Source organism: Rattus norvegicus, chromosome 8 (genome assembly GCF_021556685.1).
Source record: "Rattus norvegicus strain SHRSP/BbbUtx chromosome 8, alternate assembly SHRSP_T2T, whole genome shotgun sequence".
In the NCBI taxonomy this organism is placed as follows: domain Eukaryota; kingdom Metazoa; phylum Chordata; class Mammalia; order Rodentia; family Muridae; genus Rattus; species Rattus norvegicus.
The window spans coordinates 86894790-86908629 of NC_141541.1; the positions used below are offsets into that span (position 1 = coordinate 86894790).

General features: G+C 47.6%; 1 protein-coding gene, 1 non-coding gene and 1 pseudogene across 2 annotated transcripts; 2 read left to right on the forward strand and 1 right to left on the reverse strand.

Moving 5' to 3' along the window:
* Positions 1-2010: 2010 nt before the first annotated feature.
* On the reverse strand, positions 2011-4058 carry LOC148004262 (uncharacterized). Its single transcript, XM_087564170.1, has 5 exons — positions 3919-4058; positions 3667-3729; positions 3345-3448; positions 2949-3122; positions 2011-2360 (listed from the first exon to the last, which is right to left on the reverse strand). The coding sequence occupies exons 2-5, from the start codon at positions 3696-3698 to the stop codon at positions 2299-2301; spliced, it is 372 nt and encodes a 123-aa protein (XP_087420296.1). The 5' UTR covers positions 3699-3729; positions 3919-4058; the 3' UTR covers positions 2011-2298.
* Positions 4059-4885: 827 nt separating this feature from the next.
* On the forward strand, positions 4886-5837 carry LOC148004263 (glyceraldehyde-3-phosphate dehydrogenase pseudogene; annotated as a pseudogene).
* A 2661-nt stretch (positions 5838-8498) lies between these two features.
* On the forward strand, positions 8499-8602 carry LOC120094562 (U6 spliceosomal RNA). The gene has a single exon (XR_015628343.1). It is a non-coding gene; the product is annotated as a U6 spliceosomal RNA (small nuclear RNA).
* The last annotated feature ends 5238 nt before the right edge of the window (positions 8603-13840 follow it).

Here is a 13840-nt window from a genome sequence, read left to right on the forward strand (position 1 = left end):
CCTCCAAAATGACCTTGCCTGGGCCGCCAGGGTGTGAATATGGGGCCTAGGTCTGTGGGATATAAAGAAAACACGTACACAGATCACCCGTTTTCAGAGAGTGCCACCGAAGCTTTTCTGAGATCTCCTTATATACCAGAGACAAAAGCCGTGGAAAAACAACAAAGCAGGTGAAAGTCCCCAACCAGGAAGTAGGAGAACAGGAACAAACTGTGTCGTGGAAAGTCCCAGCACCAAAACAGGGGCATCAACAATTTCTTAGTAAAAGCAGGCTGGAAGGCTCAGAGAGGGAGAAGGATGCCATGGAAAGTCCCAGGCCCAGATCAGGGCTGACTGGCAGCACAACCTCAGATCCTTAAGAGATGAGACTTTGTCAGACTTGCTGGGAGGACTCCCTATGGGTTCTCCAGCCCCAAACCCAGCCCTCACATGTCTCACCGCCAGAGGGCTGCTTTCAAGAGGCAGAAGGAAAGGGGGTGTAGGTGGGTTGGTCCAGGTACCAATGAGAGGCAACATGCAAAGGACCACACTGCAGTGTTGCCAGTCAGGAAGCAATTGGGGTTGTCCTCTGATTTTGCCTCTGAACTCTGTTACCAACCATCTCCATCTCTGTAGGCTGTCCTTTAGCAGTCGCCATGCTGGAGTCCTTCTATAGTGTCAGCACCCACAGACAAGGTGTCTTACAAAGACCGAGGGACAATGGTGAGGCCATTGCCACCTACTGCATCTCAGTTAGCCCAGGAGGAACTAAAACTTATGGAGAGAAACTGAGGGTCCACTGGATAGAGGTTCCACAGCCCACACCACAAGGAGTCAACCTGATCTCAAAAATTAGCAATCAGTGAGCTGTGGGTACCAAGGGAGTAGGGAGTTCACAGAAAGGAGCAAGGAGAGACTTTCCAGAGAAATACCATGTGAAGGATGGGGAGAGGGGGTCATAGTCAGCAGCCAGAGAGGAGAGAGCAGGTGTCCTTAATGGAGGCTCTGTCTGCAAAAGTCAGGAGTCTGAATGCTCTCATGGATCAGGACCACCAGGGAGTGGTGGAGGTTGTACACCTCCACCCAGTGCCTAGAATACTCAAGAAGTCCACAGCCCAGCCAGACACTCAGCTGAGGCTGTGGGTCCTAACAACTGAGGAAGGACCTACAAGGCTGGAGTGGGCGGCCTTCTTCTCTGGTCACCACCACTCTGCCTGCCTCCTTCCCAAGCTCCTCCACCTTTCCAGGAGTGGGCTCTGCCTCCCATTCCCTACCTCTGGTGTTCCAGTCTCTTCTCCACTACTGCACCAAGTGTTTGGTGTTAGAGCAGACATCTCATAGTTACAGATCCCCCCTCTCCAGAAATCAGACCACACCCCCTTCAACCTGTATTTCTAGGCAGAGAGATTATAAAGTTTGCTACACTGTGGCCTGGTCATTGCCATCCGCATCCCTGGCAGCATGGACGATGCACAGCCCCCTTGGTAGCTAGATCAAGGGTCAACGTTGTGATGGCATGGTGAAGATTGGCAACTTGACTATGTCTGGAATGAAGTAAAACCCAAGGCGAGAGGTGCATCTGTGAACTTTTTTTTCCTTCTTAATTAAGTCATTTGAAGTGGGAAGGCGCACTTTAAATTCAGATCTCCTGAGGTAGGGAGAGCCACCTTTAATTTGGGTCACCATCCCGAGTGGGCAGGAGGGACTGACTCTTCCAGAAAAAAATCACCCATAGGCGTTGGGGATTTAGCTCAGTGGTAGAGCACTTGCCTAGCAAGCACAAGGCCCTGGGTTCGGTCTTCAGCTCTGGAAAAAAAAGGAAAAAAAAAAAAGAGAGAGAGAGAGAAAACTCACCCATAATCCTAAATCCAGGAGAAACCCAAAAGTCTCTATGAAGATCTGCCTTACCTCTTCATCTTACCTGACAAACAATATTTGTGTTTCAGAAAGGCAAAACTAAAATGTCACAAGAGAAACCAATAAAGCAAACAAGCGAGATCTTCCTCATGTAAGTCAAACACACGGTCCTTTCTCCCAGCTGCACCTTTTATTATAAAACCTTTAAAACTCCATTTAAAAGCTGGCCATTGTAATAGTGAAAAGCACAGTACAGTTAAGAACACTGGCCATTGCAATAGTGAAAAGCACAGTACAGTTAAGACCACTGGTAAAAACCCCACCCCTCCCCACCCATCTTGGCACAAACAGATCTGGAACTTGGCATCCTGGTCAAGCCGGCTTTTCCACAGACAAGGCTGTCCTGATGTTGAAGTTATGGCCAAGGGCGTCTGATCAATGGGTTCCGGACTGCCCTCCTCCTTAAATGTACCGCCTCCGGGACCACCACAAAGGATTTTGCAGACCTCTGGCCAAAGCTCTGGCTAAAGAGAATGCGACTGGTCAGGCACACGCTTGCAGAGGTGACTTTCCAGGAACGATTCTGGACTTGTGCCCATATCAGAGTCCTCTGAAGGGCTTATTAAAGCACAGGCTGCCATGCCTTGCCTCTCTACTTTCTGCTTCTGTGGTGATGGAGAGGGTACCTGAGTAGTAAAAAATTTTTACCCAGTTTCCTGGGTGACCTTGAAGTTTCTGGTCCCAGACTCACAGCTACCACGGACAATCAAGAGAACCTAAGTGATGGGCTAGCAAATGATTTGAGGGAATCCATTCCTCTAGAGAAGCCCTACCTAGGGACTCAATTGCACACCTGGAAACAGACTAGCTCTTACCCATCTGAGTGAAATGCACCTTCCCCAGCTGCACCTGGCTCATCTTCCTGTGAAACCAGAACCCACACCTAGGAATTGTTAGAGTGGGTGGTAGTGTTCAGAATTCTCTGCCCTGGGCCTCAGGCAATGCAGCTAACTAAGGGGAATACAAGTAGTAGGAAAACCCACCTTTTCAGACACCCCCCAACCCCTGGAAATAAAATACCCTGTACCAGGGTACATGTCGGCACAGTTTACCTCGATTTCGTTTGATCCGGAGACTGCAAGCTAGCGCCACAACCACAAACATTGTTAAAGTCCTAAAATCTTCCAATCCATAAATGTGCAGGATAATGCCATCTAGGACAATTTCGATTCTGATATAAACGTGGTAGGCTTCTGAAAGTCCATTCAGTAGTTCCATGCTCCAACCTGGAGAGGGGAAAGGATGCTTAGCCAGTGGTAACAGCAGCAATCCCCAGGAAGAAAGGAGCTAAGATAAGAGCAGCAATCGTCGACCTTGAAGGAAAAGGGGGACTCGTGTAGGGTCCACCTAGACTAAGCTGATGTCTTGTCTACCTTTCTAATAGAAGCTGTGTTATGGACCCTCTGGGAATTTGATAGCAATTACCAGACCATGTTCAACCAGCTTACCAAACAATGCTTGGAAGACCCACTGCTCCAGGTGCACAGTCAGAGAAGCCAGAAGGTCATGGTAAGGCCCAAAACATATGTTAAATTGAGACATCATTCTTGCCCTGCAAAAAGCATCAGAAGATCCTGTTCAGCCTACCTTCTTCTAAATGCTGCCTTCTGTCTGCCTTCCTGTCTCTCCATTGCTAAGCACTCCCCCTATGGTCCCCCTACAGCCGCCCCTAAGGTCCCAGGCTCCCTGGCCCATTAGCCAGTGCTCCATTTCTTCTCTTTCAGTCATTTGTGTTCATTCCTGTCCACTAAGATCCATACAATTACTCACGGCTCCAGTGCTTGGACATTGGCAGGGGGCATCTACCAACGAACTAGCCATGTAGGGCTCTCTCTGACCAAGGGCACCACATGTCAAGGAGAAAGAATCTAAAGTCAGGGAAGGCTACTGTCAATGAGGCCCACACATCCTCTGAGGTCTCTCTTGTCCCCAAAGAAACCATAGCTTCATAGCCGCCCATCTCTGCTTCCTGTGTGCCCTCTCTTGCAGCCTCAACACTGCACTTAACCCCCAGGGTCTTACATTGTAGGCTGCCGGTTCACTCCAGGTATTTCGCTACTCGTTGTCTGAAATCAAGCCTTCCTAGGAGGAACCCGGTGCCCCCCAACCTGAGAAAAAGGAGCCTGAACTCTGGCCCAAAGTCTGAGTAGAAATCAATGCAGGATTCTCTCTCCTTGGGATTCTTAATTCCTTAAGACAGCAGCCACCTGGAGGCAGCCAGTCCTCTTGCTCACAGGTGGCTATCCTCCTGGCCTCCTTCTCTTAGCCCAGCCCACTCAGCCGGCCCTCCTTCTGTGCCCATACTGTTCCTATCTTGTGTCTTCCCATTCACTGCTACCCTTGTCTCTCTTGTGTCACAGACCACACATGCTTATGGTTGGTAGTCATTCAGAGCATTATAGGGGCTACCAGGGGCGGGGAGCCAGGCTCGAGCCTGATGCTTTCAAATCCCCCCACCCTGTAGGCTGTTCCAGGCTCCCCAGCTCACTAGTATGCCTAAGGGAGTGGGTACATTGGCACACCTGTGACTGCCTGTATTGCACTCAAGAACCTGAGATACTAATGAGGAGGGATACTGCAGCCCCTGACATAGGACTGTGGATTCTGACGACACCATCTGTAAAAGACTGATTCGAGTTCTGACAGAATTCGTCAGAGCTGGAAGCAATCACGGAGGTGGTCTGCAGAATCCTGTCTTGGGCACAGTCCTGGTTTAAACAATTTCCTATGTGATCGTGGGCAATTACCTTATGAAGCATAAATTTTTGAGATAGATAATGAAAATAAGGATTAGAGTGGGGGCTCTCTGCTCCTCCCTGTTCCAGGGACAGCCGCATCTTCTCGTGTAGTGCCAGCCTCGTCTCATGCATAAGATGGTGAAAGTCGTTGTGAAAGGATTTGTCCATATTGGGCGCCTGGTTACCAGGGCTCTGCATCTGGCAAAGTGGACATTGTTGCCATCAACGAACCCTTCATTGACCTCATCTACATGGTCTACATGTTCCAGTATGACTCTACCCATGGCAAGTTCAACGGCACAATCAAGGCTAAGAAAGGGAAGCTTGTCATCATCAGGAAGCCCGTCACCATCTTCCAGGAGCGACACCCCACTAACATCAAATGGCGTGACTGACGCTGGTGCTGAGTATGTCGTGGAGTCGACTGGCATCTTCACCACCATGGAGAAGGCTGGGGCTCACTTGAAGGGTGGGGCCTAAAGGGTCATCATCTCTGCCCCTTCGGCCTATGCCCCCATGTTTGTGATGGGTGTGAACCACGAGAAATATGACAACTCCATCAAGGTTGTCAGCAATGCATCCTGCACCACCAACTGCTTAGCCCCCCTGGTCAAGGTCATCCATGACAACTTTGGCATCATGGAAGGGCTCATGACCACAGTCCATGCCATCACTGCCACTCAGAAGAGTGCAGATTGCCCCTCTGGAAAGCTGTGGCGTGATGGATGTGAGGCAACTAAGAACATTATCCCTGCATCCACTGGTGATGCCAAGGCTGTGTGTGGGCAAGGTCATCCCAGAGCTGAACGGGAAGCTCACTGGCGTGGCCTTCTGTGTTCCTACCCCCAATGTATCTGTTGTGGATCTGACATGCTGCCTGGAGAAACCTGCCAAGTACAATGACATCAAGAAGGTGGTGAAGCAGGCATCTGAGGGCCCACTAAAGGGCATCCTGGGCTACACTGAGGACCAGGTTGTCTCCTGCGACTCCAACAGCAACTCCCACTCTTCCATGCTGGGGCTGGCATTCCTCTCAGTGACAACTTTGTAAAGCTCATTTCCTGGTTTAACAAGGAATATGGCTTCAGCAACAGGGTGGTGGACCTCATGGTCTACATGGCCTCCAAGGAGCAAGAAACCCTGGGCTACCCACCCCAGTCCAGCAAGGATACTGAGAGCAAGAGAGAGGCCCTCAGTTGCTGAGGAGTCCCCATCCCAACTCAGCCCCCAACACTGAGCATCTCCCTCATGATTTCATCCCAGACACCCATAATAACAGGAGGGGCCTAGGGAGCCCTCCCTTCCTCGTGAATACCATCAATAAAATCCACTGCACCTCAGAAAAATGAATTAGAGTGGGAAAGGAGGCTCAAGGGTTGGAGGGTTGCTGTACATGAGCTACTCGATTCATTTTCTTGTAGGGGTCACAGCAGACGATGCTTCCTCTTTGCCCCAGGCATATTCTTGCCAGTAAGGAAGAAGACAGGTGGCTTCAGTCACTCTCGTCTTAATTCTTTGCTTTCGTCATAATCGTTAATTAGTTAAGAGGGTGTGCATGTGTGGTGTGCGGGCGCGTGCCGCGCATGGCAACCTAGTTAGCAGCATTCTTTCATGGCCTCTGCTTCAGTTCCGGCCTCAAGTTTCCTGCCTTGGCTTTCCTTAGAGTTGAACTGTGAGCGGGACATTGTAATTCATATAAGCCCCTCCCTCTTCCAGAACTTGCCAGGGTTTTACATCACAGCAATAGAAAACCAAAGAAAGACAGAAGTCTCTATGGGTCCCACACTGGCCCTAGCATCCCTAATGAATCTGCAGTGCATGGCCCATCCTTGTGGCTTGGCAAAAGCAACTCACAAACTTGCAGACGCCCCATAAACTGGATCAGGCTTTGTCTAGTGAGACTTGCAAGCAGGAGACTGCAGCAGGTTGCTACTGCAACAGGTGGCCTGCATGGGCACGGTGATGAACGAAGTCAGGCTTAGGAGGCAGTGCCACCATTCCTGTCCTCCTTTCAATCCATCTCAATTCAGAACCTGCCTACGGATACTGCAACCCCTACAAAAGAGGTTGCCTGGGACCCACACATTCATTCCTGGGGTGGCCAGCACACCTCAGAGACTGTGGGTAAATATCAGTGCAGAGCACAGAGAGCCACTGGGAGGCCTTGGAGACTGAGTAGGGAGCTGCAGCCACATGGCCAGGGCCCAGGTTCAGTTACTGTCCCATCCAGGATTATTGCAGTGTCCCTAAACCAGCCCATGGTCCTGGATAAATGCCATTAACCCACAACCACCATACCTTGAGATTGCACAGCACAGCCAGTTGAGGGAGCAACAGTGATCTTTCCATGGTGCCAAGAATTCCCTGCAGGAAAAAAAGTTTTACTGTTGGCCTACTCAGCCTCAACGAAGGCAACGGATGGGATTGGAACCTGAGTATGACAATGGCTAGTGGCCTGTAACAAGTGACAACCTATAGGACAACCATTTCATCACTCTTTTTTATGCCTGGTAGGCCACATGACCAACCTCCCAGGATTAATGACAAGCCTGTCACCAGAGGTGAAGGCCAATGTCCCAGGGTTGTAATGTCAGAGGACAGAGCTGGGGGTCAGGACCCAGGAAGGCGTTCAGAGGCTCTGAGATGCACCTACTTGAACCTGAGAATATGGCAGATTCTGTTCCTCATGTGCTGGTAGGAAACTTTGGAAGTCACATTGCCTGGTGCCAGGTGGGCACACTCTGTCTTCACTTGTTGTAGAGATCCAGCAACACACATTTGGTCCCAGAATTGGACTGTAAGTTTCCCATAGCTCAGAGGGATCCTTGAGGTACCCCTTCTCTTCCACTTTGGCTATTTAAACCATGTGCCTAGCAACACAGTTCTCTGCCAGGAAGAAGTACAAATACTCCCACAGTGTTCCTAACTAAGTACTTTGTGACTTGACCCTGGCCCTCATGCTGTCCCCAGACCCAAATCCCTTGGGGGTCCAACAACCCAGAGAAAGCTTGAATCAGGCCGAGGTTTCATGGTGAGCTCATAGAACTTCCTAGAAGGATCTCCTATCTAACTCCTCACTGCCTGTCTACCAAGGCTTTAAAACGTGTCATTTCACCCTGAATAAAAAATTGTGCCAGGCAAGTATTCTATCACTGAGCTATGTCCCCTGTCCTACACCTGTACTTTAAAAGACATACCATTGTAAAACAATGTAGTGCTTTGAATATGCTTGGCCATAGGGAGTGACATTATTGGGACGTGTGGCCTTGTGAGGGGAAGTGTGTCAGTGTGGGTTGGGCATTGAGGTCCTATGTTTAGGCTCTGCCCAGTCCTCTCCTGGTTGCCTTTGGATCAAGATACTGAACTCTCAGCTCTTCCAGCACCATGCCTGCCTGGACACTGCCATGCTTCCTACCGTGATGAACATGGACTGAACCTCTGAACCTGTAAGCCATCCCCAATTAAACGTCCTTGGTAAGAGTTGCTTTGGTCATGGTGTCTCTTCACAGCAATGGAAACCCGGAGACAATTTCCTTAATTTCCTTAGTATTGAAACATCTCTTCTGAATTAGTCAGGATGTCCTGATGATTGATAGTGTGTGTGTGTGTGTGTGTGTGTGTGTGTGTGTGTGTGTGTGTGTGTGTCTGTGTGAGCATGTACATGTACATGTGTGTTTAAAGGAGATTTAATAGACTGGCTCACTGTATGTGGTCTGGGTATTCCAACAATGATTGTCTCAGAGGCCAAGAATCCAGTAGAAGTTCAGTCCACGAGTCTGGATATGTTAACAATCCCAGTCATCAATGCCCAAGCTGGGGTGAGAGTCAAGTGTCATGCATTTTACACAAAAATTAAGATATATAGTGCTCGCTTCGGCAGCACATATACTAAAATCGGAACGACACAGAGAAGATTAGCATGGCCCCTGCGCAAGGACACGCAAATTCATGAAGCTTCCATATTTTTTGTTGACAGGAGGGCAGTAATGGGGAGAGGACGGGGAAGGGAACACCTATATAGAGGGGGAAGGGGAAGGGGTTAGGGGAATGTTGGCCTGGTAACGGGGAAAGGTAATAACAATTGAAGTGTAAATAAGAAATACCCAACTTAATAAAGATAGAGAAAAAAAGATATATAATTACCAGCTATGTATTAACTGTTCTCCCTCCAAGCCCTTGCTGATTTTCATGGGAAGACTTTGATGCTGTCATGAATGAAAGTGCATTTTTTTCCTGTTTTCCCCTTACATGTATTAATTATATTTTTAATTAGTACTAAATATGACATTGTGGTCTTTTTATAGCTATATATCCTATATATATATTTCTTCATTTATCTTGCTCATACTGGTTTATGAAGATCCCAGGAGGGGCTGACACACAGCTTCACCTCCAATCCATAGGAAATAAGACTTTGTCAGACTTGCTGGCGGGACTCCCTGTGGGTTCTCCAGCCCCAAACTCAGCACTAACACATCTGTGTGGCCCTCCTGAGGGCTGCCTTCAAAAGACAAAAGGGAAGGGTGTAGGTGGGTTAGACCAGGTACCAATGACAGGCAACATGCAAAGGACCACACTTCAGTGTTGCCAGTCAGTCAAGTAACTGGGGTTGTCCTCCGATTTTGCCTCTGAACTCTGTTACCATCTCCATCTCTGTAGGCTGTCCTTTAGCAGTCACCATGCTGGAGTCCTGCTATAGTGTCAGCACCTGCAGACAAGGTATCTTACAAAGACCGAGGGACAATGGTGAGGCCATTGCAATCTACTGCATCTCAGTTAGCCCAGGAGGAACTACATCACACAACGTATGGAGAGAAACTGAGGGTCCCCTGGATAGAGGTTCCACAGCCCACACCACAAGGAGTCAAATCAGTGAGCTGTGGGTACCAAGGGAGTAGGGAGTTCACAGAAAGGAGCAAGGAGAGACTTTCCAGAGAAATACCATGTGAAGGATGGGGAGAGGGGGGTATAGTCAGCAGCCAGAGAGGAGAGAGCAGGTGTCCTTAATGGAGGCTCTGTCTGCAAAAGTCAGGAGTCTGAATGCTCTCATGGATCAGGACCACCAGGGAGTGGCAGAAGTTGTACACCTCCACCCAGTGACTAGAATACTCAAGAAGTCCACAGCCCAGCCAGACACTCAGCTGAGGCTGTGGGTCCTAACAACTGAGGAAGGACCTACAAGGCTGGAGTGGGCGGCCTTCTTCTCTGGTGACCACTCTGCCTGCCTCCTTCCCAAGCTCCTCCACCTTTCCAGGACTGGGCTCTACCTCCCATTCCCTACTTCTGGTGTTCCAGCCTGTTCTCCACTACTGCACCAAGTGTTTGGGGTTAGAGCAGACATCTCATAGTTGCAGAATCAAAATCTCTCTCTCTCTCTCTCTCTCTCTCTCTCTCTCTCTCTCTCTCTCTCTTCTCCCCTCCCTACCCTCTTCTCCCTCCTCTCCCCCTCCTCCTCCCCTCTCTTCCCTCCTCTCTCAGAAATCACCCACACCCCCTTCAACCTGTATTTCTAGGTAGAGAGATGATAAAGTTTGCTACACTGTGACCTGGTCATTGCCATCCGCATCCCTGGCAGCATGGACCATGCCCAGCCCCCTTGGTACCTAGATCAAGGGTCAACGTTGTGATGGCATGGTGAAGATTGGCAACTTGACTATGTCTGGAATGAACTAAAACCCAAGGCGAGAGGTGCATCTGTGAACTTTATTTTTTCCTTCTTAATTAAATCATATGAAGTGGGAAGGCCCACTTTAAATTCAGATCTCCTGAGGTGGGGAGAGCCATCTTTAATGGGGGTCACCGATTCTGTTGGCAGCCTATATAAAGGCCGGGAAAGAAAAGCTTGCTCTCAGGGGCTGGGGATTTAGCTCAGTGGTAGAGCGCTTACCTAGGAAGCACAAGGCCCTGGGTTCGGTCCCCAGCTCCGAAAAAAAAGAACCAAAAAAAAAAAAAAAAAAAAAAAAAAAAAGAAAAGAAAAGTTTGCTCTCTTTGCCTGCTTGTTCTCTTCTTACTAGCAAGTCCATTCCTTCAAGCATACACTGAAGATCATCTGAGACATCCATCCTCCAACACTGAACAACCACTGGTTTCTTGGACACTCTGTTAGTAAACAGCCATCGCTGGACTAGCTGGACCACAGCCTGTAAGCCATTCTCTCTCTCTCTCTCTCTCTCTCTCTCTCTCTCTCTCTCTCTCTCTCTCTCTCTCTCTCTCTCTCTCTCTCCTCTCTCTCTCCATCTATCCACATACCTACCTACCTATCTATCCATCTATCTATCTATCTAGAGAGATATAGAAATAGACAAATAATTAGATAGATTCACTTTTATAAGATATGTTCCTCTACAGAACCCTGACTTATACAACTCTGAACTAGAACCTTAAGGACTTTTATCAGAGCCTTGAGACCTAGGCTGTATAGAAGATCACATGGTTTGGAGCCTGGCCCATGCCTTCGAAACCTAGAGAGTCAGAAACTACCTTTGTGCTATGGAACTTGGGTGTCTGCATTCTTTCAGGGCCTCCTCATGCTGCATATGGCCATGATCCCACGTCCCTAATGGATGCCTGTCAGAACATAGTCTAAGAATGGAGTCTGAGAGAATTCTCAGTGCCTGTGAGAAGATAGTCTTGTGATCCCAGTTTCTCCAAAGGCACTAAATCGTTCTTGGAATGTGTTTTCATGGCCCTCCCAGGTGTAGTGGGTAGGAGTGAGTTTACTTCAGTTGTTGTTAGTCACAGGCCAGCTTTCCAGAATGCTACAGCCAGTCTGGGGAGGAGCCAAATCTGCATGGCCCTTGACCAGGGATGACCAGGGACATCTCCATGGTCTCACACGCACATCAAACAGACCCTTGCTGCTGCATGGCCAAGGACACCCATTTGTGGCCCTCAGTGACAGCTCAGGCCAGGACCTCACCATGACCCCAGGTGGAAGGACTGGCAACTCACAACAGAATAGACTCCATCCTGGAGTCTCGATGTCCATCTCTCTTCATAAGGGTCACACTGCTTCACTTCTCTTTCTCTTCTACCTGTTCACCATATCCCTACACACTGTGGCAGCCCCCACTGCAGACCGGCCATGTAGCTGGTGGCCCCCACAGCAGGGCGGGTCTGTGGGTGGCATGGCAGTCCACAGGTCTTTATCTTCCTCCTCCTGTGCTGCATATAGTAGTTGTAGGCAGTGCTCTGTGTGCCTATGGCCTGCCTGTGCCATGAGATGGAGAGTGGTCTATGGGCGTCTTTCCCCGCATGCGTGGCAGAATTCGAGTCTCTGTCTTCCTCTTCCCATATTGCGTTGCCTGGATTTGATTAGATTAGATTTTTATGTGTCCTAGACATAATATAGCTTTGGTCACCAAGCCAGACATCAAACTAGCATGAACAAAGGACTGCCATCTGCTCTATCCCTTACTGATATGAGAGCAATCTCAACAAGGTGTCTTTCTGCCTATTGCCAAGGGAAGGTTGATCTATTCAAATGATCTGTGTATTTTGATTGGGTAGGGTTTTGGAGGGGTGTTTCGTTTTTTTCATTTTGGGTTTTTTTGTTTGTTTGTTTGGTTTTTGCTTTTGCTGCTGTTGTTTGTATCTTTGTCCTATTTTAAAATTTCACTTCTTAGAGTTTTGTTTGTTTTTTTCCCTGTGGTCTTTTTAATATGCTTACCTTCCTCTTGTATCTCAAATTGTTCTGGGATTCTCTGAAAACCTGGTTTGGTGGACATGAACTCTTTTTTTAAATTTTATTTTATTATTACTTGAGCATCTCATACATGAGAACTATATGTCATTTTCACTTACTCTCTCCCTACCTCCAACTCCTTCCATGCCTCACAACTCTCCCTCAAATTCATGACCTCGGGGTTGGGGATTTAGCTCAGTGGTAGAGCACTTGGCTAGCAAGCGCAAGGCCCTGGGTTCGGTCCCCAGCTCCGAAAAAAAAAAAAAAATTCATGACCTCTTCCCGTTTAATTGGACATGAATCCTTTTAGCTTGTTCATATTATTGAAATTCTTTCCTTTCTTCTTCTTTTTTTTTTTTTTTTTTTTTCAGAGCTGGGGACCGAACCCAGGGCCTTGCGCTTCCTAGGTAAGCGCTCTACCACTGAGCTAAATCCCCAGCCCCTCTTTCCTTTCTTCTTAAACTATTACAGATAGTTTAGCTGGGTAAAGCATCATTCCAGGTTGGCGTCTTCTGTCTCTCAGGATTTTGAGTACATTGTTTCAAGCTCATCCAGTTTTAAGGTTCCCACTGAGAAGTCAGTGTTACTCTGCTGGGTTTGCCCTTAAACGTGTTTCCTGATTTTTCTCTTGCAGCTTTCAATATCCTTAGTTCTTATCTATTTAGTGTTCAGCTGTACTATGAAATAGGGCATTTCCTTTCTGTTTCTGTCCATTTGGTGTTCTGAATACCTCTAGTATCTTCATTGGCCTGTTTTTTTTCCTTTGTCGGGAAAATTTTCTTCTATGATATTGTTAAAGATCTGGTCTATGCCACTGACCTTGGATTCTTCTTTTTCTATGCCTATAATTTACAGATTTGGTCTTTTTATGGTATCCCAACGTCCCTGGGTAGTGTGTGTGTGAATATCAATTTCTTTTACTGTATTGTCAAATTCTTCATCTTCAGGTCCTGATGTTCTATTTTCTTCTTGGTCCATTCTACTGGTAACACTTTCTCCTGAGTTTTATAACTAGGTCTTTGGATTTTTCAATTCCATTTCCATTTCAGTTTAGTTATCTTCTGTATTTCTACTTCCTTATAGAATTTTCAAGTCCTGAATTACCTTCACATTTTTACTCAGTCGCTTGTATCAGTGTCATTTGTATCATTCATATTTTGTTGGAGTTTACTTAAGAGTCTATTTCTGTCTCTTTAAGTTCATTTTGATGTTGACCTACGTCCTCTCAGAACTTCTTAAATTCTTTGATCGTATTTCTAATTTCTCTTTGAAATTCTGTGTCCTAAGCTTCATCTAAATAATTCCCACTGGAGAACATGTTCATAGAACTGGCGGTCTTCAGAGAGGTTGTATGTTGTATCACTGTTGCATCATTTTTTGTGGCTATTTGATGGGACCTGGGCATATGAATTTACTTTGTTGGTTGTGTTTTTGGCATGATATTTGAGCCTGACTAAATGGGTTGGAAGTATGGTTCTGCTTTTGTTGTTGCCCAGGCTTGCTTAACTTCAGGTGAGGTAG

Bases quoted from the DNA above. Each gene is read 5' to 3' on its own strand.
- LOC148004262 (XM_087564170.1), bottom strand. From the start codon at position 3,698: ATGCCCCCTGCCAATGTCCAAGCACTGGAGCC. The intron at 3,123-3,344 runs GTAAGCTGGTTG...TCCCCTCTCCAG, and splicing joins GGTCTTCCAAGCATTGTTTG to GTTGGAGCATGGAACTACTG. The intron at 2,361-2,948 runs GTAAACTGTGCC...CATTCTCTTTAG, and splicing joins CCGGATCAAACGAAATCGAG to CCAGAGCTTTGGCCAGAGGT.